This window comes from Anas platyrhynchos, chromosome 18, assembly GCF_047663525.1.
Source record: "Anas platyrhynchos isolate ZD024472 breed Pekin duck chromosome 18, IASCAAS_PekinDuck_T2T, whole genome shotgun sequence".
In the NCBI taxonomy this organism is placed as follows: Eukaryota; Metazoa; Chordata; class Aves; order Anseriformes; family Anatidae; genus Anas; species Anas platyrhynchos.
This window is the reverse complement of record NC_092604.1, coordinates 5,163,959-5,185,755: the sequence shown is the minus strand read 5'-3', so window position 1 is coordinate 5,185,755 and position 21,797 is coordinate 5,163,959. Positions and strand designations below refer to the sequence as shown.

General features: G+C 44.6%; 1 protein-coding gene across 7 annotated transcripts in view; it reads right to left on the bottom strand.

The window, feature by feature from the left end:
• LOC101794161 (voltage-dependent N-type calcium channel subunit alpha-1B) overlaps nucleotides 1-21,797 on the bottom strand; it is a 297,197-nt gene that overhangs the window by 44,206 nt on the left and 231,194 nt on the right. For all 7 annotated transcript variants that reach the window (XM_072025248.1, XM_072025247.1, XM_072025249.1 and 4 more), the window contains 10 exons: nucleotides 21,431-21,560; nucleotides 20,385-20,444; nucleotides 18,959-19,065; nucleotides 10,931-11,027; nucleotides 8,808-8,968; nucleotides 7,481-7,618; nucleotides 6,398-6,599; nucleotides 4,678-4,842; nucleotides 3,808-3,918; nucleotides 3,562-3,645 (listed from right to left, as the gene is read on the bottom strand). In XM_072025248.1, the coding sequence (XP_071881349.1) occupies nucleotides 3,562-3,645; nucleotides 3,808-3,918; nucleotides 4,678-4,842; nucleotides 6,398-6,599; nucleotides 7,481-7,618; nucleotides 8,808-8,968; nucleotides 10,931-11,027; nucleotides 18,959-19,065; nucleotides 20,385-20,444; nucleotides 21,431-21,560 (1,255 nt within the window). The remainder of the gene's footprint in view (nucleotides 1-3,561; nucleotides 3,646-3,807; nucleotides 3,919-4,677; nucleotides 4,843-6,397; nucleotides 6,600-7,480; nucleotides 7,619-8,807; nucleotides 8,969-10,930; nucleotides 11,028-18,958; nucleotides 19,066-20,384; nucleotides 20,445-21,430; nucleotides 21,561-21,797) is intronic.

Sequence of the window (21,797 nt, the reverse complement as noted above, 5' to 3'; positions counted from 1 at the left end):
GTGGAAGCCGAGACTCTCAAGATGAGACCGCCCAGGTGAGCAGACTGAGTTACCTTGGAGGACACTCACAGTTGGAAAACCGTAAGTTAGTCATGCAGAAAACCAGTGCTCCTGCAACTATTTGCTAGCCTGACCTCAAAATCAAGCAAAATATGTCCCTTCCCCTTAGCAGGGGGTTGGACTACGTGATCTTTAAAGGCCTCTTCCAACCCAACCCAATCTCTGATGCATCCCCAGAAAGCGTCCTGCCACCAGCAGCAGCAGGAGGGCTTCACAGTTTGTTTTGGGGATGGGTGCCCACAAATGGTAGCATCAACATTGCACCGTCACCTGGGCATCTCTCTGCCTGAGAAACCTTCCTGTATAAATGGGCAACACGGGGCAGGGCCAACTGCCCCCCAGGTGCCTGCACGGCTGCCCAGCAGCTGCGAGCAGCTTGGAGCAGAGGAAGGCAAAGAAGGAAGAGGGCATCCTGCAGTGGGGACATGGCTCTGGGTCACAGGGGGCAAAGATCTGATCTCTTTGGTTACTCTCAGCACAGTCACACGTTGCAGAGAGCTGCTGCTCCCCAGCTCGTGCACCGAGCCCAAAGTGACGCTAAGCATGGCTACAGCATTTTGTGCAGAGCAGATGTCCACCCTCGGTTATCTTTCTCCCCTACCTGGAATGTGAAGGGCAAAAAGCAGTTGGGCAGAGTCAGTAAATACATGGGTAAAGATGGGGCATGATGCCTGCAAACAAAAAAATGCCTGCCCACCGGTCCTTGCCTCAGCCCTGGTGCTCTGCACGGCCTGGGCTGCCTGCAGACAGCTTCAGCACTTTTATTTGTGATTGGTTCTAAATTGCAGAAGTGTTAAAGTGACTTAGGCACAGCCCTGATTTAAAATAGCAGCCTATACCACAAAGGTGGTTGAAAATATAAACCTATTGTTCCACTCCGCAAACAGCGAAACAGTGCTGGTGGTTCCCAGGCAGCTCTGGGACCCCAATGTGCCATGGGTCAGGGTAGCGCACCCTGCCACCTCCTGTGGACCCAACAAAACAGGACCAGAGCAGCATGGCACCCTTCTGATCATCTTCCACACAAGGTGCCATAAAGTGTCCTCGGACCTCAGAGAGGACAGGGGGTTGCACTGGCAAGTGCAGAGCCTGCTGCAAGACAACCCACACCACGAGGCTCTGGATGAAGCAAATGCCCTGTGACAGTCTGCAAGCTGCAATTATTTTCTGCCGTTAACAGTTGTGGTATGAACGCAGTCTCTGGGGCACTGCTGCAAATTCTCCCTTGAGTAGTGAAGCAGCGAGTCAATGCATCACCTTTAAGCCAAGTAAGCTACTTCCTAACGCCTCTTTGGCATGATGTGCTTGAACTCTCAGCCCATCACCCTGTCTGGAGGCTCAGAGATGGATGCAGGCAGCTCAAAAATAATACACCAGTGGCTGCAAAAGCCATCCAGTGTGTGTGAGTGTGCTGCTGCAAGCAGGCACAGGCTGGAGGGAGATCAGAGAAATGCCGTATGAAAGAAGTTTTGAAAAACAGCTCTAGCAAGTAGGCAGGGGGGACCTCTAGGTACTCTGCAGGGGAAAGTGCATGGGCAGGAGACACAGTGGCTATGCAGAAATGCTGCAGAAAGAGAAGATTTAGTGAACATGCAGCTCAAATTGGTCTGTGGATTGAGAGAGAGAACCAAGAGGTAAGGAGCTGGAGTGGCAATGGGCAACACATGGGTTTGATATGAGAGAGATGTCTGTGAGCAACTTCGTGCTGGATGCACTGCCAGAGCAGGCTGAACTCCAGCAGGCAGTCTTCCCCAACGTTTGGCTTGATGGGTCTAGTTAGTCAAACCAAAAGACTCTCAATTATTACCTGGAAAGATAAGAGAAAAGTGTATAGATACTTGGGAGCTTAGCTGTAATGGATTTTGCTGCCTGTTTTAGAGAGAATTCATGGTGCTCTCCAAAGGCATCCCTGCACTGCTGCACTATCTGATGCTGGAAGCCAGAGGAAGCACTGCAGAGCAGAGGTTGATGCAGCAAGGTGGGTCTCAGGTGGGTCTCTGAGAGCACATTTAGCGTTAGCTAAAAGACCAGGGGAAGGTGAGGAGCCACTAACTATGCACTAACTCTTACTCTTTCTCTTCCTGAAGGAGCATTTACCAGACCTGGAGACCACAGGCTCCCGTAACAATGGCGAGTTCACTATGCTGGTAACACTGGCAGAAGGATGGTGCGAAAAGAGTCAGTCCATGTTTGTGGCTGACTTGCAAACATTTCCATAGATTTTCACACAAAGGCAAAGGTTTGAGTGCCTAAACCTGGCAAGAAAGCCCGTCCCAAGGCAGAGGGAACGGAGGCAAGCATTCAGTGCCTGCCACAGCAGAACAAATCTCCTGATGCACATGGAGGTGGTAGCCAGACGTTGTGCTTGAGCTGAGTGACTCTACCCTGGCTGTAGGCTGTCCACTAAGAGCAAAAGGCAATGCAAACTCTACAAGATTCATCAACTGTTAAACACCATTTGCACAGGGAGTAAAAGTTGGCTTTTTCTGTATTTTTTTTTTGTATCAAGGAGGTTAGATAATGTATTTTGTTAGCAGTTGTAATAATGTTCTTTAGCACCAGCTGAATGTCCTGTAAAGAAGTCTGGGGAACATAGTGCTTAGCACACATAAAAGAGGTCTATAAGCAAATCCTGGGGACTGAGAAGAAAAAATTATGGTAAAGTTCAAATCCATTACATACAGATACAGCATCATCAGCTAAAACATGCATTGGGAAAGGAAACCAGCACATTTTTAAATTGGATAATTTCAGGCTGTCAAGGCTTGAGTCATTTGCTGCCCTTATGGAAAAATCCTCTAGAATTTAATGGTACATTTGTGCACTTAATGTAATCTCCAGGAGTCATTAGCAGGGAGAGAGCAGACATGGGAAGGGTGGCCAATGAATCCTGTGGTATAGTTTTGTTTTTATTTAATTAATAATTGCCCTGCAAAACTTTTGTGCACAGCACAGAAACTGTGTTCCCCCAGTGCAGACTGCACAAGCGGGTGAATTTCTGGTTGCTTTTATGTTCCCATTCTCTCTTCTCTTATCACCTTTGCCCTGTCCCATAGTCAAGATGGGCTGGGAGAGACAGACGAGATGCTGGTGTGCGTGTGTGCCCTGCAAAGCACCACACGCTACAAGCCAGCAGTCTTCATTAGATTCCTTTTGATATTGTCTCTCTATTACATTCAACAGGATTTTTCCATTAATAAGCAAAAAATGGCTCGGGGTCGGAGCCTTTTCCTGAAGGAGAAATAGAGCCTGCTTCCTGGCAGAGTCACCAGCACTGTTGTTCTCATCAGAGCTTTTGGCACAAGAGGCTTTGGGGCAGCCAGCAGTGCTCATCTCTGTGGAAAGAGCAGAGCTGATGGAAGCAGGCTGCCAGGGCACCCAGGGACCCTGTCACACTGTGGGTCCCCGAAGCAGCAAGAGGGCTGGTGGGGAAAAGGTGCAATGTCTCGACAGGGTACAGCTTTGTTGGTAAATGAAACAAATTGAGCAAACTGTACTTACCGCAATCTCTGTTACTAAAATATCAGTAATACTTCCCAACACTGTTACAAAATCAAAGACATTCCAGGCATCTCGGAAATAATTCTGCCAAATGAGAACACAAAGGGGATAGAGGGATCCAGGGGTTATTATCTCTTTGCAAGACGTTTTTTTTTTGTTTGTTTGTTTGCTTGTTTTTAAATGTACATCATGAAATAGAAGCATTTCACGTAGAAACAGTTGAAAATAAATGAGGAAGGCACATACCAGCACACCAAAGGCAATGATCTTCAGCACACATTCCATTGAAAACATGGACGTAAACACAATATTCAGGCATTTCAACATTTCTTCATATGCTTCTGGAGCATCATAGAACTAAACCAGGATGGAAGAAAGGATGTTACTGAAAGATCCTTTATGATGGCAGAGTAAAACCTTCCTGGCTGTATCACAAGGTTCCTGCCTATTCTAGTGCCAGGTTCAGTACTTGCTTTAAGCAAGACTTTGGGTAGGAACATGGGTATGCATGCCAGGCCAGAATCACAGCATTGACTACAGCTGGGGCTACCCCTGGGACTGGGGTCCTGCTGCTCTGTACATCTCCCTGCAAGCACGTCGTGGACCAGAAAGGAGGAAGGGTGTTTTCCAAAACCAGAGAACAAGTGCAGAACTGTGTTTAATTCCAGCAGACCCTAAGAAGGTGGTGACCACTTGATTGTGAAATACTCTAAGCTAGACAACGGTTAGGAGGGGAGATAATCTGCAATAACCAGACACCCACATCTTGTACTTCTAAGGACTGTGGATCTTGTCCCCAAAGCCTGACACAAAGTTGAGCAATCTCCCTGGCACAGCTGGATTTAGAGCACACCCAGAGAGCGAACCTGCTCTGTGCAGGAAGCACGGGCTGAGTCCAGTTCCCACTCACAAGGTCTGATCACAACCAAACCACCTCCCCTCTGGGGAGGGAAGAAATCCCCCATGGCCTCTAAAACCAACATGAGGGAGATCAGAAGTGGAGATCAGAAGTGGCAATATTCCTGCCAAACCCCCCAGATGAGAGCACAAACCCTCCACAGCAAACACCGTATTTTCTAGCCTGAAATTGCAAAGATTCAGTAACAGCCCACTAACCTTCATCATGAGAACAATAGTATTGAGAGCAATCATGACCATGATAAAGTACTCAAAGGGAGGGGACACCACAAATTTCCACATCTTGTACTGAAAAGATTGCTTGTTCTGAGGCATGTAGCGGGTCAGCGGCTTGGCACTTATGGCGAAGTCTATGCAGGCCCTCTACAAAACAGAAATGGGATGAGAAGAATACAAAAAAGGGCTGACAGTCTCCATCAGTCAGGTTATTGCTGGGAGTGGAGCACGTAGTGGAGGATGACATTTCTAAGCCTTTCCAACACACGATGCAAGTACTGAATACTACTGTGAAATGCAGCACACCAGCCCCAAACTGTGATCACTCCTGGACACTCATGGAAATCCCAAACCTCACAGCATTCCTGTAGCCTCCCACAACCCTGTTCACCACCCGGTGGATCCCAATCCCTTCCTGCTTAAGGAAATAAGTTTTAAATTCATGGGCTTGCTTCAGAAAACAATCTGCCTGATACAGAATTCCAGAAACTGAAGGACTGGTGAAGATGCTGTGTTTAAAACAAAAGTATAGTGAAGCTCAGGTGTGTCCTCACACACAGAAAAACCTCTCCACCTAATAATTTCTATGAAATGTGAACTGAACTCAATCAATAAATTACCCAAAAAGAATTACAGGCTGTATTCTCAAAGATACCCTTGGCAAATTCTGTTCACATTTTTTTAAGTAGAAAAGTACTTTAAAATTTATTTCTACCCACAGGAAGCTTTGATTCTGGAACATTTTCTCATCTTGGATTGAGATAAAAATTCAAAATCTCAAATTTTGTCATACTGCAAATCTCAAGACGAAAACTTTCTGCCCAGCTGAAAAAAAATGTGGGTAAATCATCTCAAAATATTCTACTTTATTTTGGACTTTTTGTTTAAACAGACAAATAACTGAAACACTGAGTAACTGATTAAAAGTCAACTCTTTTAATCAAAAATCAAGCTTTAGTTTCAAAATGAACAAAGAGAGATTTTTTTTCTGCACAACAGGTAGTTGAAGCCAAAGGACCCCAGACAAAGGATTTTGCAAATGCTAAAATTTTGCCTGGGTTCTTGAGGAAACTGGATATGTCTGTGGAAGAACGATAGACAGATGCTGTTAACTACAGAGATACCACGTCCAATTCAGGATGTCCCTAAGCTGAAAATGGTTGCATTTGCTACTGTGTTAAATGAAAGCACTGTGCTTACTTGCCCTGTTCTTATGCTCTTCTTAAGGAATCTCCTTTTGGCTGCTGGCAGGAGGATGCTGTCTCAGCCAGGCAAAAAAAAAAAGCCTGGTGAGAGCAGCTTTCCACTGGGGAGCAGCAGCAACTGCATTTCACTTTGATTTCTGACAAGCAGCCCCTCTCACACCAAGCACTTCTGCCTCCTTTTGCACATGCATGCTTGAGCTAACATGCAACGCTATCTCCACTTGGAAGTGGAGGTGTGATCCAGAGGGATATGGGTACTGCTTAGCTCAAGGGCAGCAGCTGGGGACTCTCCCTGGTTTTGTTTTAATGCAAAATATGAAAATTTCCAAGATGCTTGGTGCCTATTCTCTAGGCCCTACATTCAGCACATCATACCACACTTTCTGAAGCCCTTCCTGCTGCAGGAGAGATGAGGAGTGAACTCCCCTCAGTGTTGAGGAGCTCTGGACCCCCAGGTGCTTACACCCACAGTGGCTCAATTCATAAGACGTGGGTACCTCGTTTTTCTCTAGGCTGCATTCTGACATCACTTTATCTCCTTGCTCTTGGAAGGTGATGATGATTAACGCCACAAAGATGTTCACAAAGAAAAAAGGGAAGACAACAAAATACACCACGTAAAAGATAGACATTTCCATTCGGTAGCCAGGGCTGGGACCCTGTTCCTCGTAGGTAGCATCCACTGAATGCTTCAATACACTGCAAGCAAGCGCAGAGAGAGAAGAAATGTCAGTGGAATCAGTGAGAAGCACCAATGACACCCCTACAGTTGCTCGCTGGCCTTCACTCGCACAGAGGGTTTTCCCACATATGCTCAGGTCAAATTCATTCCCATCTTAGTGGCTGGGAAGAAGTTCTCCTTGAGGATATTTTAGGGAAACCTTCTCTGTTTTCACCATTCTGATGAATGATTGCCATCTGTTACGTACAGATCCACATATCCAAGTGAGGGGGAGAGGATACCGTTAGATCTGGCTTCTCTTCTGCTCTGGTCAATATGAATAAAATATGGGTGGGAAAAGAAAGGTACTGATGATCTCTGAGTATCTAGGGGAACAGTGAGGGTTTGGAAAGGACATGCTGATGCTCTAAGTTTTATTCTCTATTTTATTAAATAACTGAATGTGGAGGACAAGGAAGTCCTGCCATGTAGACACCCCAGCCATGAACTGCAGTCCCAGCAGAAACGCCTGCCAAAATAAAGTCATATGCTGAACAGTCTGGAGGCTCAAATACCCAGTATACTTTCAGCATAGGTCACAATACTTTTTCCCTTAATTTTCTTATATTTCCATTACAAATTTTACACTCAAGAAAGGTGTGCAAAGCTAGGAGACAGGAGCAAGCAGGGTAGTCAGCACTGAAAGCCTCCTCGGCATCAGTGTGCAAGCTCAGAGGAGCACCAAGAAAAAGGCAAGATGCTGCCCGCTGACTCACCCACGAATGACAAAAGGGGAAGTCAAAGCTTGGCTGATAAAACTGTTCCTATTCCACAGGTCACCTGCCCTTGACGTGTCCCTCAGCATGGAAAGCTGCTGCTACCCCTGCAGCACCTGACCCCACCAGCCCCACGTACTCACGTTGGCCACCCTTCTCCCGTGGAGACGGTGAAAAGCGTCAGCAGAGCCCACAGCACGTTGTCGTAGTGGAACTCGTACTTTTTCCATTCCCTGGGCTGTGCCTCCACCTCATTTTTTTCATAGTCAAGGTACTGACCCCTAGGAACAACAGAGGTTCAGACCAAAAGGGAGAGTTAAACCAAAACAGCCACATGCTATGGCTCAACGAGGCCCTGATGTATTGGGGTACAGCACAGCAGGGTCTGACCATGTACAGCCCCTAGGTTTGTAGACTCATCAAATGGTTTGAGTTGGAAGGGACCTTAAATATCATCTGGTTCCAAGCACATCCCACCAGGCCAGGCTGCCCAAAGATAGGGAACACAAGCAAAGTCTAGGGGAGCCTCAGGAACTGGGTCTGACGTTTAGAAATTAAATAAATGTCATCAAGACATTCATTTGCTGGACAAAGCTGACAGCTAACGGCATGCTGGCCTCAAGCTGTCTGACCTTGTAGAAATCTCTACTGTTTGATGGGGATTGGCCTCTGGTTCCTACTTGAAGGCTGTATATAACTTCAGAATTGGTCCTGCTTTGAGAGACAGGAGCTTGGACCTGGTATCTGGAGAGTTCTTCACCACCCTACATTCTTCTATAATTTCACACTTTTCTGCAGTGCATTAGCTCTATTGCAAGGCAGAGCTGCAGTGAGAGCAGTCATGCTGCTGCCCCACGCTGCAGGGACACCAAGGGGAGATGGATGGACGGACGGACAGGCAGCCCCAGGCAGTGCTGAGGATGCAGTTTGGGTGCCAAGGAAAAAGGCAAGTGAGGAAGCCACCTGCTGCGGGGAGCAGCACACCTCCACAGTCTGCTGCCAAGGACAAAGCGTGATAGGGCTCTTAAGATATTCAAATGCAGTCCTTTTTTCTAGCTAATTAGGAGTTCCTTAACTTCCTACTGACTCACTTTTGATTATTTATTCATTCTGTTTTCTTAATTTGCACAAGCTGTGAGAAAACAGGCAGCAGGTAGAAAGAGGAGTCATGCCACCCCTCCCAAGGTGTGCTTTACCTTCAATTCACACCCAGCCCTTGCTGGGAGAAGGAGCTTTCTCCCCTGTATCATTCATGCATTCAAGTAATCATTCACTAGATCACCACCACCAGGAATGGTGAAGGTATTAAAACAACAAAAGAGAAAATTCACCTCTAGGATTACTGTGCTGAAGCAAAAGGAGCCTTGCCATGTTCAGCAGATCACTCAACTGCTGCAGCTCTGGGACAGCCAGGAGCTACTGGTGCCAGAGGAACCTCAGGCTCCCTCCACAGCCCCTGCCCAGCCATACCTGCAGTCCTTCTCCAGCTCCTTCGACTCATCAGTGCAGTAGAAGAATCTGCCTTTGAAGAGCTGCACAGCAATGACGGCAAAAATGAACATGAAGAGCATGTAGACTATGAGGATGTTGAGGACATTCTTCAGGGAATTCACCACGCAGTCAAAGACGGCCTGGGGATGGGAACAAGGTTAGGGGGCTGCGAGGAAGGCAGAGGGCATTACCGGGCACCTAGCATCTACCTGCACGTGGGAGTAGTTACCCAACACATAACCCACGTGTGGTTTCATTGACTTGCACAGCATGTTTGGTGCATGCTCGCTGTGGGAAATAATTCTGGCTTCCTACAGCTCCTGCTTTCTTGGTGGGTTTGGTGTGCCACCGAATTCTCTGGTGCTGCCCGTAAAATTCATCAAGACAGAGAAATATTAGTCCTAAGCAAATATTCCCATGACCAATTATGAAATGAAAAATTTACTTGTGTTTAATTTATTCACAGTGAATAGGGAAAAACCTCATCAAATATGTTCCTCATTGACTGTTATTTGAACTGTTTGAATAATAAGAAAAATACACCAGATGCAAAACAATCAAATGCTTTGAACAATATTTCTTTCTAATGAAGTGTCTACCAAAATCAAGTGTGAATAATCTAGTCAGCATATGTCACTTCTGAACTCCTCACGAATAACTTCTCAAATACATTTATTATTTAGTTATTAGTCACTGATTCACTGTTACAAGTAATTTGCAGTTTAATTTTAGTCCGCGAAGTCTGTCATAATAGAAATGGAGCTGTGTTACTGCCTGAGCACGGGGTTTGTACAATAGTGTTTCTGTTTCTCTGAATGGCAGTGAATAATTCCCAGAATTACACTCCTGATGCAACCCAGAAACCCAAAATTAAAACACTGGAAGCATCTCTAATCACCCTATTAATCTTGCTGATTGTTGCATACAAGATCATATCCAGGAAAAAAAAAAGAAAAAGTATTTTGAACACAAACCATGTGAATATGACTTCTGCTTCATAGAGATTTCTGAATTCTTCTTTAGAAATGGTAAAATTACTCTGTAAAATGACTTGAAAATAAGGAAGGCATTCAATAAAAAGCAAACGTCGTGTTCTGCAATAAGGCAGAGCTGCTGTCGACTGTTGCACAACCCAAGAAATGTGCATTTCAGATTTCTAAACAAATAAAGACCATTTTCTACATTGTTCAACATTACTCTTCCTTATCTTGTGAGGTAAATTTAGTACGCATAAAAATGCATGAAATGAAAATTAGTTAGGCATGAATTGCGGGTAAGGACAAAGGCAAATCTGTATAATAAGTAACCCTGATTTTTACGTAGCATTATGTGAAAAGAGGAATTGTCAGACTTCGTTTCACCACTGCGCCAGCACCCTTTGCTTCTCCCCTATCTCCCACAGAAAAGAGCCTGAAAGCGCTGCTGACACACGAAGACGTTCTATAACAGATATTCCAGAGCTCCAAAACTCAGAAATGATTACATTTTGTAACTCCTTCCACCCTCTGCTTCCAGGGCTGGCTCTGTCTCAAAGCGTTCCTGAAATGGTGCTGAATAAGTAACCACAGGCCATTACATTTATTTTACTTTGTCACTTAGCATTCTAGAGATGAAAGGGTCCTGCTATAAGCCCCCGCGCTATATATTCTTTAATAGAAAAGATGAACAGATTAAAACTCCTCATACAGCAATGACATTTCTCCTTAGAAGGGCTGTGGAAAATCTTGCAATGTTCATATTAAGCTCTGTAGTGAAAGTCAAAGACTCCAAAGCCTATTTTCTCATGTATCATTTGTAGGAGCATCACATGTACAAACTGTAATTTAATTTATTTGCTTTTTTTTTTCTTTCTTTTTTGGGAACTTTGATTTCTTAATGTGGATTTGCAATAATTCATGAAATTGCATACAATGTTTGCAAAAGAAACAAGTGTTTGACATTTGCTAAACATCTGCACGGCTATTTTTACAAATCTGGCAAAGAGATTAATTGCAACAAAATAAAAGGAACAGAAATAACTTGGATGAAGTTTACCCCATCAGCTTCCATTTGGATCAGTTGCCAACCTCCAGAGAAAGAAATATTTGAGGTTATTCTCTAACCTTTAGTTTTGGCAGCCGTTTAATGGTCTTCAGTGGTCTTAGGACCCGCAGAACTCGCAGCGACTTGATTGTGTTGATGTCCTTTCCTTTGGTTCCTCTGCAAGGTATAGAGGGTACAAGAAAACAGAAAGAATAGTTTGGACCTTAAGGCCATGAAGAAAAACACCTGGAGAGAAACAGTTTTCTCACAGGTGTGGGTGCCAGCCTCACCACGGATGCCGAGTACTAGCCAGGACCACAGATGAGCGCCCACCTGGGACGCGTTTGCCACCACGCAGAAGGGACGCTTGGGCAGGACATGGACCTTGCCCTGTTGAGCCCCTCGGGCTCTCCAGCCACAGCTCATTTCCCTGAGTGTCCCCAGGGAACCAGAGGCCTCTTTACCCACCCAGGCAAGAGCCACGGCCGGGGCAGCCACGCACATGGGCTGAGGGCACTGGGAGAGGAGGGTCAGTGCGTCCACCCCAGCCACAGGCAGGAGAAGGAAGAAGGTCACACGTGGCACCCATCCTGCCCCAGGCACCTCGATGAGACAGGAGGATGTTTCTTTGTGCTTCTTGCACTTCTCCGGCAGGGAAGTGGTGTCTGGACAGGCAGGCAGTGACCAGAGGGAACTGGAGCCCTTGGGAGAGGGGCAGCGCTCTGTGTGCCCATACCCTCGTCCTCAGGTCTCTTTTGGAAGACATGCTACCAAACCCATGCTGGACCATGTAATATGATGGCATATTACATGCCTGGAGCAGTGCTAGGACAACTTCCCACTTACGCATGCAGATGCTGTAAGTCACATTTTGTTTTTAGTTTGTGTGTGTGCAAGACATGAGACCATTCCTCTCATTTCCATTAAAAGGGTTTAGGGAAGGACAGAGTTCCTTTCCTCGTGCACTTCCAAAATAAATGAAAAATAATTATTCCCCAACACACACCAAGACACAGTCACATCGTCTTCCAATCCAACAGCAAAACAATGGCATTCCCCTTCATTTAGTATGAAGTGAAAAATGGGATGGAAATCTTTAACAGCAATTTATTCATGACCATAGACTGGGTCTGAGACTCTACTGGAGTAACACGGGTGGGAATGGATAACATGTTGAGCAGATGTTGATATACCTATCCTACACTCTTTGCTTTGCTAAATAAAGTTTCTTTTCTCCAACAGGAAAGCAATAAAAACACAAACAACCCTAGAGACCCACAAGAGGTATGTGTTGGGAGCGGGCTGAAAGCTCCCCCAGCCCCTGTTAGCAGCCAGCTCTCTGTGCTGTGCTAAAAGAGAAGCCCCGAGAGGGGAAGAAACAACCTGATTTAATTCCTGACCGACCTCTTTGAGCCCTGGAACGTGGCTTTTTGTGATTTATCTGCTTACAAAAGACTAACAACTCAATGCTAAGACTGTTTGAATCAGTACAAATACTGGACTGGAATCTGCAACCTACAAACATGCATTCCCGTCTCATGTCCAGACTCTTTTTCCAATTATCAGTAACCGCTGCTGCCCTGAAATGCAATTGGAAGTGAGACACAGGGAGTTTTTGAGGGCCATAGGATACATCCCAATGACCTATATGTTGAACACAAGCTTCCTTGGCAGAATAGAAATGGAGTAGAGGAGGAGCAGGAGGGACCTTTACCTCTCCTCCTCCTGCCTGGTCTTTCAAGGGTGCTTTAGGGCCATTTTCAGCAGCTGCAGATGGAAGGTGCCTGCTCGCATGCCTGCAAGTCCAGTTGGTTGTACTAATACAGAGTTACAGGACTGCTTTAACTATGCAGAACCATTATATAGAGCAGAAGTGGAAACAGGTCAGCAGGGAGGAGACAGCACCTGGTCACCCAGCCATCACCTTGGCTGCTCCCTGTCCCCCCAGAAGGCCAAGAAAATTGATCCGGGCACTCCGTGTGGTCCAAGACTTGGGGTTTTACTGGGTGAAGAAGGCAGAGCAGAAGGGGGTGAAGAAGTAGGGTCTGGGGGATGCACGAGTGAGAGAAAAGCAAAGGTGAGAGGGTTGAGGGACATGTGGTTGGGGTAGCAGGAGGAAAAAAAAGGTATTAAGTAGAAGGCAAGGGCACATATAGTAAATTCTTGATCATTTATGGCCATGTTTCTGGTTTGCAGATACCCTCACAGCTCGGATTAGCAGCACAGCCACTTGCAGGTAACACTTGAACTAATAAGCCTTGACAGTCTGCATCTGGTTCCAGGCAGACACACACAGTTTCTGCACTGTGTCTTCTAGTACTCTTGATTCCAGGAGGTCTAAAAACCTCTTTGCTATGCTGCCGTGCATTTGTGTCAAATAGCAATTGTACCAGTCAGGCCTGCTGGAGGTGGAGTTTGGGATGGGAACAGTGATGCTTCTTGGCTCTGAAGGAACAGCTGAGGTCTTAGAGGGCTTGCCCCAAGCCTGGAGCAGTAACCTCTGTAGATTTAATAGTGCAGGAAGGTTAATCCAACCTTCTGGGGACTAGTGAATAGATGGAGCAGAGTAAATCCTGCTATATGACAGAGGAAGCTGCTTTTCCCTTGCCCAGGGAGGCGTGCAGACTGCACTGAGAGCTGGGAGGTGGGAGGAAGATAGCTCCAGTCCCAGGAAATTCCTTCTGCCTCAATGAAGAACACTAAGAAGAGTTTTCTTTTCCTTTTTTTTTTTCTTCTTCTTTTTTTCAGGCACATAAGCAAATAAAGAGCATGAGCTAATTAAATGTTAATGGGATTTATGATCTAAGTCATATAGAGGATCCTGAAAAATCCTCTAAGAGTCTTGCTATAAGAGAAAACCCTTCTGAAGAACTGGGACTTTGAACCAGAGCAATGCAAACTGCACTTTGATGAAATGCAATTTTTGCAACTATTTCAGCCTGTCAAATAAAAGCTTAAGAATTGGTTTTGGTGTTTGTAAGAGACCCCTCTGTCAGTATTGTTTTTTTTTTACACCCCTCTAGTACAAAGCCAGTATCCTAAGATAAAAGGTCCAGATGGAACTAAGATTCAATCAAAAGCTGCATACAAGCACACGTTGACCAGAGCAGTCCCAACTGCATATTTCATACCACAAAAATAAATTGATGTGGAAGGAAAAGATTCTGCCCTTAGGTGAACAGCAGAATAACAACTAGCGAATTCAGAAGATCTACAGAAGAGCAAGCAGGAGAAGGACAGACAGCAAACAGAACCCCAGTGACTGGAAGAAAAAAAAAAAAAGAAAAACATTACATTGGGTCAATTCAGGTTGCATTAGGCTGCTTCAGTCTTTCCTGGGGCAGTTTACAGCTCAGTTATTTAAAACATTAAAAATATTTAAAAAGCTTTGTGTGGCCTTTTCCCCTTTAATAAATAAACGATCCTTTAAAAAATTAATTGCTCTATAAAGCGGAAGCTTCTTGTTTCTGTTGCTCTTGCGAGCAGCTCTGATTTCACGTACAGGGCCTCTCAGAGCCACACCATCAAATATTCAGAGCAGGGTGGAGCCACCGCCTCCTGCAGCTGCCTGAACTCCCCAGGCAGAGCAAATTCCTCCAGCGGTGGCAAACAAGGGCACCCAGCCCTGCCCCGGCACAAAGCTGCCTTCTCCCAAGGGGCCCAAGGAGCCGGAGCCCTAGGCAGAAGACAGAAAGGAGTACCCGGTATCTTGGATCTCAAAAGCCTTTTTCTTTGCATCTTTTCCATCTCATCTCTCGGTGGGCTGCTGCAGAGGAGCCCACCCCAGCTCCTGCCCTGCAGGGGCTGCTGCGTGGCACCACCACGTCCCATCTGGGCCACCAACCCAACAGCCACCTCCTGTAGGTGGCAAAGCCCTGCTTCTCCTACCTCCTCCTTTTAGAATCATCCCTGCCACCTTCCCAGCAGCTCTCCTGCTTTGTTTCCACACCAGGAGCTGACAGCTAGGGCTGGGTCGCGTTGCCCACCCTGCACAAAGCCAAGCCTGAAACCTTCAGCACTAGCACAATTTAGACCATCAAGCCTCTAAATGAGAATAATTCCACTTCTTTAAAACTAGTTATTAAGATTTTTGTGAGCTGCAACTCACACATATACCGACTAAATCATTCCCTCAAATCTTTTTTGGTGCAAATAGATCTGTTTATCATAGCTGCTGAATTTCTGGTCAAATGCAACACTTGTCACCTGGCTTTCTAGTCTGCTTTTGTCCTCTAGGTAAAGGAAATTGGAATGAATGAGAACTGTTGAGGAAAACTACATTTCACTGAATAATGTGACAAAGGAGTCAATGTAATGGGTGTAACATGGTTCATTTCCACAGTGGCAAGTGTGTGTACACATATTTGACAGGCATAACAGTGCAGCAAGATACAGGAATAACATATTACCCCATGAAACTCCTAGAGAGAGATTCCAGCAAGAAGAAGACAAAGAAAGAGCAGAGTCAATGACAAACATAAGGCTATACAGTGCACCCCATGCACCTGCAGACACGTGCTGGCAGAGAATCCCATCCCATCCCGCACCCACCAGCTCAGTGTTCATAAAAATCAACAAGTGAGGAAGCAACAGACTGGCTATACAGCATATACCCACACATCCCCCCGCAGAGCATCAGCCCTTCTACTGACAAGCAGCAGGGCAAATGTGCCTTCACCCTACTGACACTTCGGGAGGTAATAACTTTGGTTGCTTGGCAAATGCCGTTTCATTTTTCAAAGAAATAGTGTGAAATTCTATGCATCTCAACATAGAAAAGCATCTCAACACCTTTCTGGTGTTGAAAATGTAGAACTGCAATCTCTTTGCTCCTATTCATCAGCTATTCCTATGGAACAAATGGAATTTACACCTGGGGCTGGTAAATTTTGATGACAAATTTACTTGCTTGCTTTAAGCTCTTCTATTTCCCTAAAGACTACAATACGCCTGTATTTTTGTGGAATGTTCATCTGCAGAAAAAGAAAGGTATTTCCCTTTGAAATGCATTGCTAAATGGAGGACATTATTTTATCATCATCATCAGTATTAGTAATCTTTCTAGCATCTCACTGGGGATCTTGCTTTCAAAGTTGTTTGAACTACAGTCAAGCACAGAAGAGCTTCTAGAGCTGCAGGCAGAAGGCAGGCTGCTTTGAAAGGCTGAGATTAATGTTATGTACCTTGCAGCAGTCACTGATACCAACCCATACGGCTAAACAAACAGGCTGTTGGGGTATTCCAGGTGGAAGGGTTTCAGGGAGGTCTGTTTTCCCTAGGTTTTCAGGGACACATCTGTTCAGCAGGAAGGTAAACCACACCACCTTTACTGGACAGCCACCAGGTCAAGAACGTGCACGAGTTAAGTCACACGGACTGAGTGGCAATCACATATTCTTGCAAACAGAAACTACTCACAGCCACATTAAGTACATTTTTACAGTAACACAGGTGATGAGTGACAGGACTCTAGTATTTGCTATCAAAAAAAACACTAACCAATGGAGATTACCCATTTTTTTTTCTCCAAAAGCTCATTTTCAGGATTATCAAAATTCAGCAGGGTCAGTGCATCTATCTGGCTTAACCAAACAATGCAGTTGAGCTAAGGACATGTCTATCTACCCCACTCTTATCTGTACAGCCTGAGACTTGTTAGTATTCATAACTGGAGTGGTGGGAACAGAGAGCAAGTCATCTCCTACGAATGACTGGATTTCCTGCTTTCAGATTAGACAAGAGATACCACGAGGATTCTCTGAATTGGATGTCAACACTTGCTGCCAGCTGAAGTATGGGCACGCAGCAGCAGTTAGAATCATAATAAGAAATTTCAAAATTTTCCGAGCCTCAGAAATAGGTTTGACTCACTTTAATCTGTGAGATAGTAAATAGGCAGACAGGTTTTATTCATTCCCTTCTGTAAATCCCTGCTCAATAATTGCTCAAAGAGCATGTAAAATAGAAACAGCTTGGGGCATGCTATTATGAAGCACAGTCAGGGGATGTACAAGTAATTTATTTAGAGGCTGATGAGGGGCTGTTAGATATTCATGGCCCAACGTGAGCAATGGGAAACCTGAGCACAAAACAACTCAGAAGGATTAAAAATTATTAATTTTAATCAATAACTTGTCCAAAAGAAAATTTTGTTTAAAGAGAAGATGTTTTAGATGCAAGCCCTGATGTTTGCTCTTGCAGAACAAAGCTGCTCTGAAGGGTTTACCTACTGCCCCTTCCCCAGTCTGTCTTCAAGGTTTGAATTCCTAACGGCAAAAGGGAAATTTTCAGTGAATCACAGACTGCAGCAATAATGCTTTGCACACTAATACTTGTGACTAATGTAATTTGACTTTTATCTCTCTCTTCAGCCTTTACATCTCAAAACAGATTTCCTTTACAACAGAGCACTCAGCCTCTCTGAAAGCTGATTTCTAATGAATAGTGACAAAGTCTCCAAAGAGGGAGGGCAGCCTCCCTTTGAAAAGCTTGCGTTGGGCATGACTGGCTCCCAGATCAAAACAATTCTTCAGCACAGGACTAGGCACAGAAAGCCTGTCTCTATTCAAAAATTTGCCACTGTCACCTCCACTAAAGGACAGCAAACGCTGCACACCTTGATCATCTAATCAGATGCAGGAAGGTTCTGGTCACAGCTGATAAAAAATACAAGCACAGAATTGAAGAATTTGTGCATTCTTCAGGTGTACTTTCTCTAATCCATCTTTAATCCATCCTCCTTGGAAAAAGTGGCACAGAAGAGGTGATATTCCTCAACTGGCTCAAAAACCATACCAGCAATTCCATCTCCTGCTCATCTGCTCCTTGGCAGGAGTCAAAGCAGCTGAAATATTTTTTACCCAGCATTTGTTAAGAAGAATAAAAGATCTAAAACAAAAATCTCACAGCCATCATGTGAAAGGGACTTTGGTATCTCAGAAAATAAATTAAAAAAAAAAAAATCCTGAGAAAAAATCCAGGCCAACATTACCAGAGAGACCCTGGTAACATTTTTTTTCGTTGGTAGTGACATGAAAGCACGTAGGAAGAGCAGCAGATACGGCCATCTGCCTAAATATTGCCATCAGTCTAAAGTACTCAAGACACGCTTTCACAGTTTCCTGACAAAGGTGAATGCTTTTTCTCATTAGCAAGTAAAACACTGCTAATTTCTTCATCTTCATTAATCATCATGTCAACAAACAGGTGAGTAGATTTTGGGCATGGGCTGCTAAACATTCACTGCAATTACTCAACACTAATTTAGCAGAAGATTAAACTGGCCAAGTCCCGAAGCCTGTTTCCAGGTCAAGTCCTAGAATTCCTCAGGAACATTTTTGCGCTATGATTACTCCGTGGCCCAGAACTACAGGGAGGAAATGTCTTTCCTCGGTCCTACTTTGAGCTCACAAATTTGGAGGAACCTGCATTGCTCTTCCTCTGGCCTGCTCTGAGAAAAAAAATGTTCAAACTGAAAGCTAATCTTCATTTTGTAAAAATGAATCATCTATGTATGTTGCTCAAAACCCTTTACAACATTAAGGAACCCCATGGAGCATTATTTAATGTCCTAAATAGAGAGCAGTGATTGAGGGAGCAATTAGCCTTAAAGTGAAACTCTGTGGAAATGCAAATACACTGAATGAGAGAGGAGGAGGAGAAATACCAAAGGTATATGAATCAGAAACATCCACGACTCTAGAAAAAATGTTCTGTAAACAGTTCACAGAGCTATCAGCTCAGTTCATCAATTGTTTTTCCATAGTAAGAACAATTTTAAATAGAATTGCCTGAAGACAGAAGACTGCCACAAACGGTTATAATGCTTCCTTGAAAAGAAGTTGGCCAGAAGGTCACAAAAATCTTGGCTCAACGTTTGAATGAACAGCAGACAGACTCACCCTAAAGCTGGGAGAATTTTCAAGAGATTCTACAACATGAATTTAGAGCTTTTTTCCCCCAGCTCTAAGATGATAAAAGGTAAAAATTGAACATTTTGCTGAGAAATGGAGCCACAAATACTACACTTCAACTAGCTCTGCGCTGTGATCCTGCCTCCCTTGCAGCTTATTTCCTAGAAATTGGGGTGTTAAGGAAGATGTACTTACGAGAAGGCAAATGCCACCAAGGCCCCACTGACCACAATGAAGTCCAGGATATTCCACAGGTCACGGAAATAGGAGCCTGGGTGCAGTAACAGCCCCAAGTCAATCATCTGCAGGGGAAACACATCAGAAGAAGGTTTTTTTTTGGGGGGGTGGAAAAAAAAAAAAAAAGTGTCAAACCAGTGTTACTGAGGTACAGGAAGCATCCTCGATCAAATGACCCTTCACAAACCCTTCTTCAGTGTTCAACCACCAGGGCAACACTGAGGTACTGTGTGTCTCTTTAGGCACAAAATGCTTTAGCAAAGCCAAAGCTGAAGCCAATAAAATGTAACCAAAAGCATGACAGAAAAAAGCACTATCTGCTATAGAGGGTTCTTTGCGCAGACATGCATTAGTTTATGGGAACAGCCATCTGCGCGTCAAGCATCGAAATAGTTTAAGTTTATTCTACCTCAATCCCACCAGATTTGTAGTAATTAACACTTGGAATAGGATATTACATAATAAAACTCAAAGAGAGAACGGAAGACCCACAGCCAAATGCGGCAAAGAAAAACGCCCACTCTGGAGCAGTCGCTGGAGGCTGCTGCTCAGCGCACGGCCTCGCTCGCTTCTGTACACGGCTGAGTCTTCCTTGTAATGCTGCTAAGGATCTTCTAAAAATCGAGCCTGAAAGTGCTTGCCAGAGATTTGATCAGCTTTCTGAGAGTTCTGCAACTGCCCACGTAAAGTTGCTTTTCTCAGATAGCTTCAAATCCTTCCATTGAGCAAACGAGAGAATCTGTTTTTGCTTTTTAAAATCATTTACTTTAAATATTTTTTATTCTGCATCTCTTTTGCATCTTGCTCTGACAGTAAAAAAATAACTCCATCTTTACACCTAGAATAAATTTTGTTAAATTTGCTGGAATTATGCTTTCTGGCAAGTTACTGCCCCACATTTTCAGTTAAGCCCATCAACTCTGCTAAGCAAAGTACAAAGATGAATGCTCAACTTTTTAAAAAATGGTAAACCAAGCATCAGCCGTAATTAGTGTTCCTGATCGGCATCAAAGGAAAAGGGAAGAAGCAGACGTGTCTCAGTAAGGTCTATCAGCTCCTGTGTCCTGAGCCACGCACAGACGTTTCTGCATCACGCACCCACATTTCATAGCCTCTTACACAACCACAGCTACTAAAGATATCCTTATTTTCCTGCATGAAATGTGAGACTGGAAAAAATTAGGAAGGCAGCTACAGAGAAGCATCTGTTGTGCATTGGCTACTTTTGAGTGCTGTTCCTGATTTAAAGCTTTTTCATCACCAACACCTCCCAGGCACCCCAGGAAGCTCTGCCGTGCTCCACCCTCTTTCTGCAGGTTCCCAGAAATAGATGAGCGTGGATCTGACAGGGGACACAAACACTTCTTTTTGGAAAAACTCCTACCTTGATCACCATCTCGAAGGTAAAGACACCCGTAAATATATAATCCAAGTATTTCAGAGCCTAAATTGGAAAGAGAAATGAGTATTAGACCACACACTGAAATGATCTGCACATGAGAAAAGTGTAAAATGTTTCTTCTAGCAATAGTCTTCTTGCCCCAGTGTCAGTGGATAAATGTCATCCCATGGGAGGCTGTCAAATAGTTTAGGCACACACTTGAATCATCTAATTTAAACACCAACATTTTTCCCAGTCCTTTCTAGACTGCACAAAGTCTGCCCATGGGCCGCTTCAGTACACCTGCATACATGGCAGGACTAATAAGGCAAAATGGGTATTGGAAATCAGAATATTCCAGTAACTTTTTCCTAGAGATCTTATTTGCCGGCATCTGTGTAGCAGTATGGGGTTTTCTGCTGTAACTGATGATAGCATTATTAAAGACATCGCGAATGTAAGAGTGATAAAATCCTTTTGTTAAAGCTCATTGCACAGTTATTAAGGATGAGGAAGAAAGATAGCTTGTAGATACTTCGGCTCATTACTGCTATCGGGATTCCTCAATCCTCCTCTGGAAACAGCTCATACTGACCAGATTCAGAGCTGGCTACATACCACAGCTACCCACATTGAAATAATTCAAAATTAGGCAACTGCACAATGCAATTTCTGTACTTAACTTCCAGCTCTGCACACCCTCAGGTGATCACCTAATGGCTCGATGTCCTCCTGTGGTTGTGCTTGAGACCAGACACCCAGCTATCTGCTGCACAGACCAGTGCTACCGGGCTGCGGGCACCCACCTGAAAGGTGGCACACTCCTTCTTCTTATAACATGAAGTGAGTTTGGCTTGATACCCACAGATGAATAGATTTTCTACTTATCCTAGATCATTATTATAGATCATAGATTGTAGGTTTGCCCCCAGATCACCCACTCGCCAGTGCATCGTGCTCTCCTCGTGAGATGAGGATGGATGTGCCACGTGTGTAACCGCTGGCAGAAGCAGAACAACTTTGTTCTGGCCATGCCGTGCAGCACTCACATCATTCCTCGGTGACTCAGCTTGGACAGGGTCTTCTGCAGCCAGGGCAATGCTGCTGAGGGCTATCACTATGAGGATGACCATCTCAAAGTAGCGCAGGTTGACAATGTAGTGGAACAGACGCCGAATCCTGCAAACAAAAGCACGTGGGAGGACTTCTGCAGGTGCTGAAAAGTCAAGCACTGCAGCAGTACAGAAGATTGGCAGAAGGACAATGTTCAACAGGAATATCACCTTTAGGATTGCTAGCACAATAATGGTAAGAAAATAAAAATCAGGATTAATGGCTTTAATCTCAGGTTTGCATCAGATCTGCGGTGAGGTTTAAGGCAAGACATTTGACATATCTGCACTGGTCTCTGCCCCT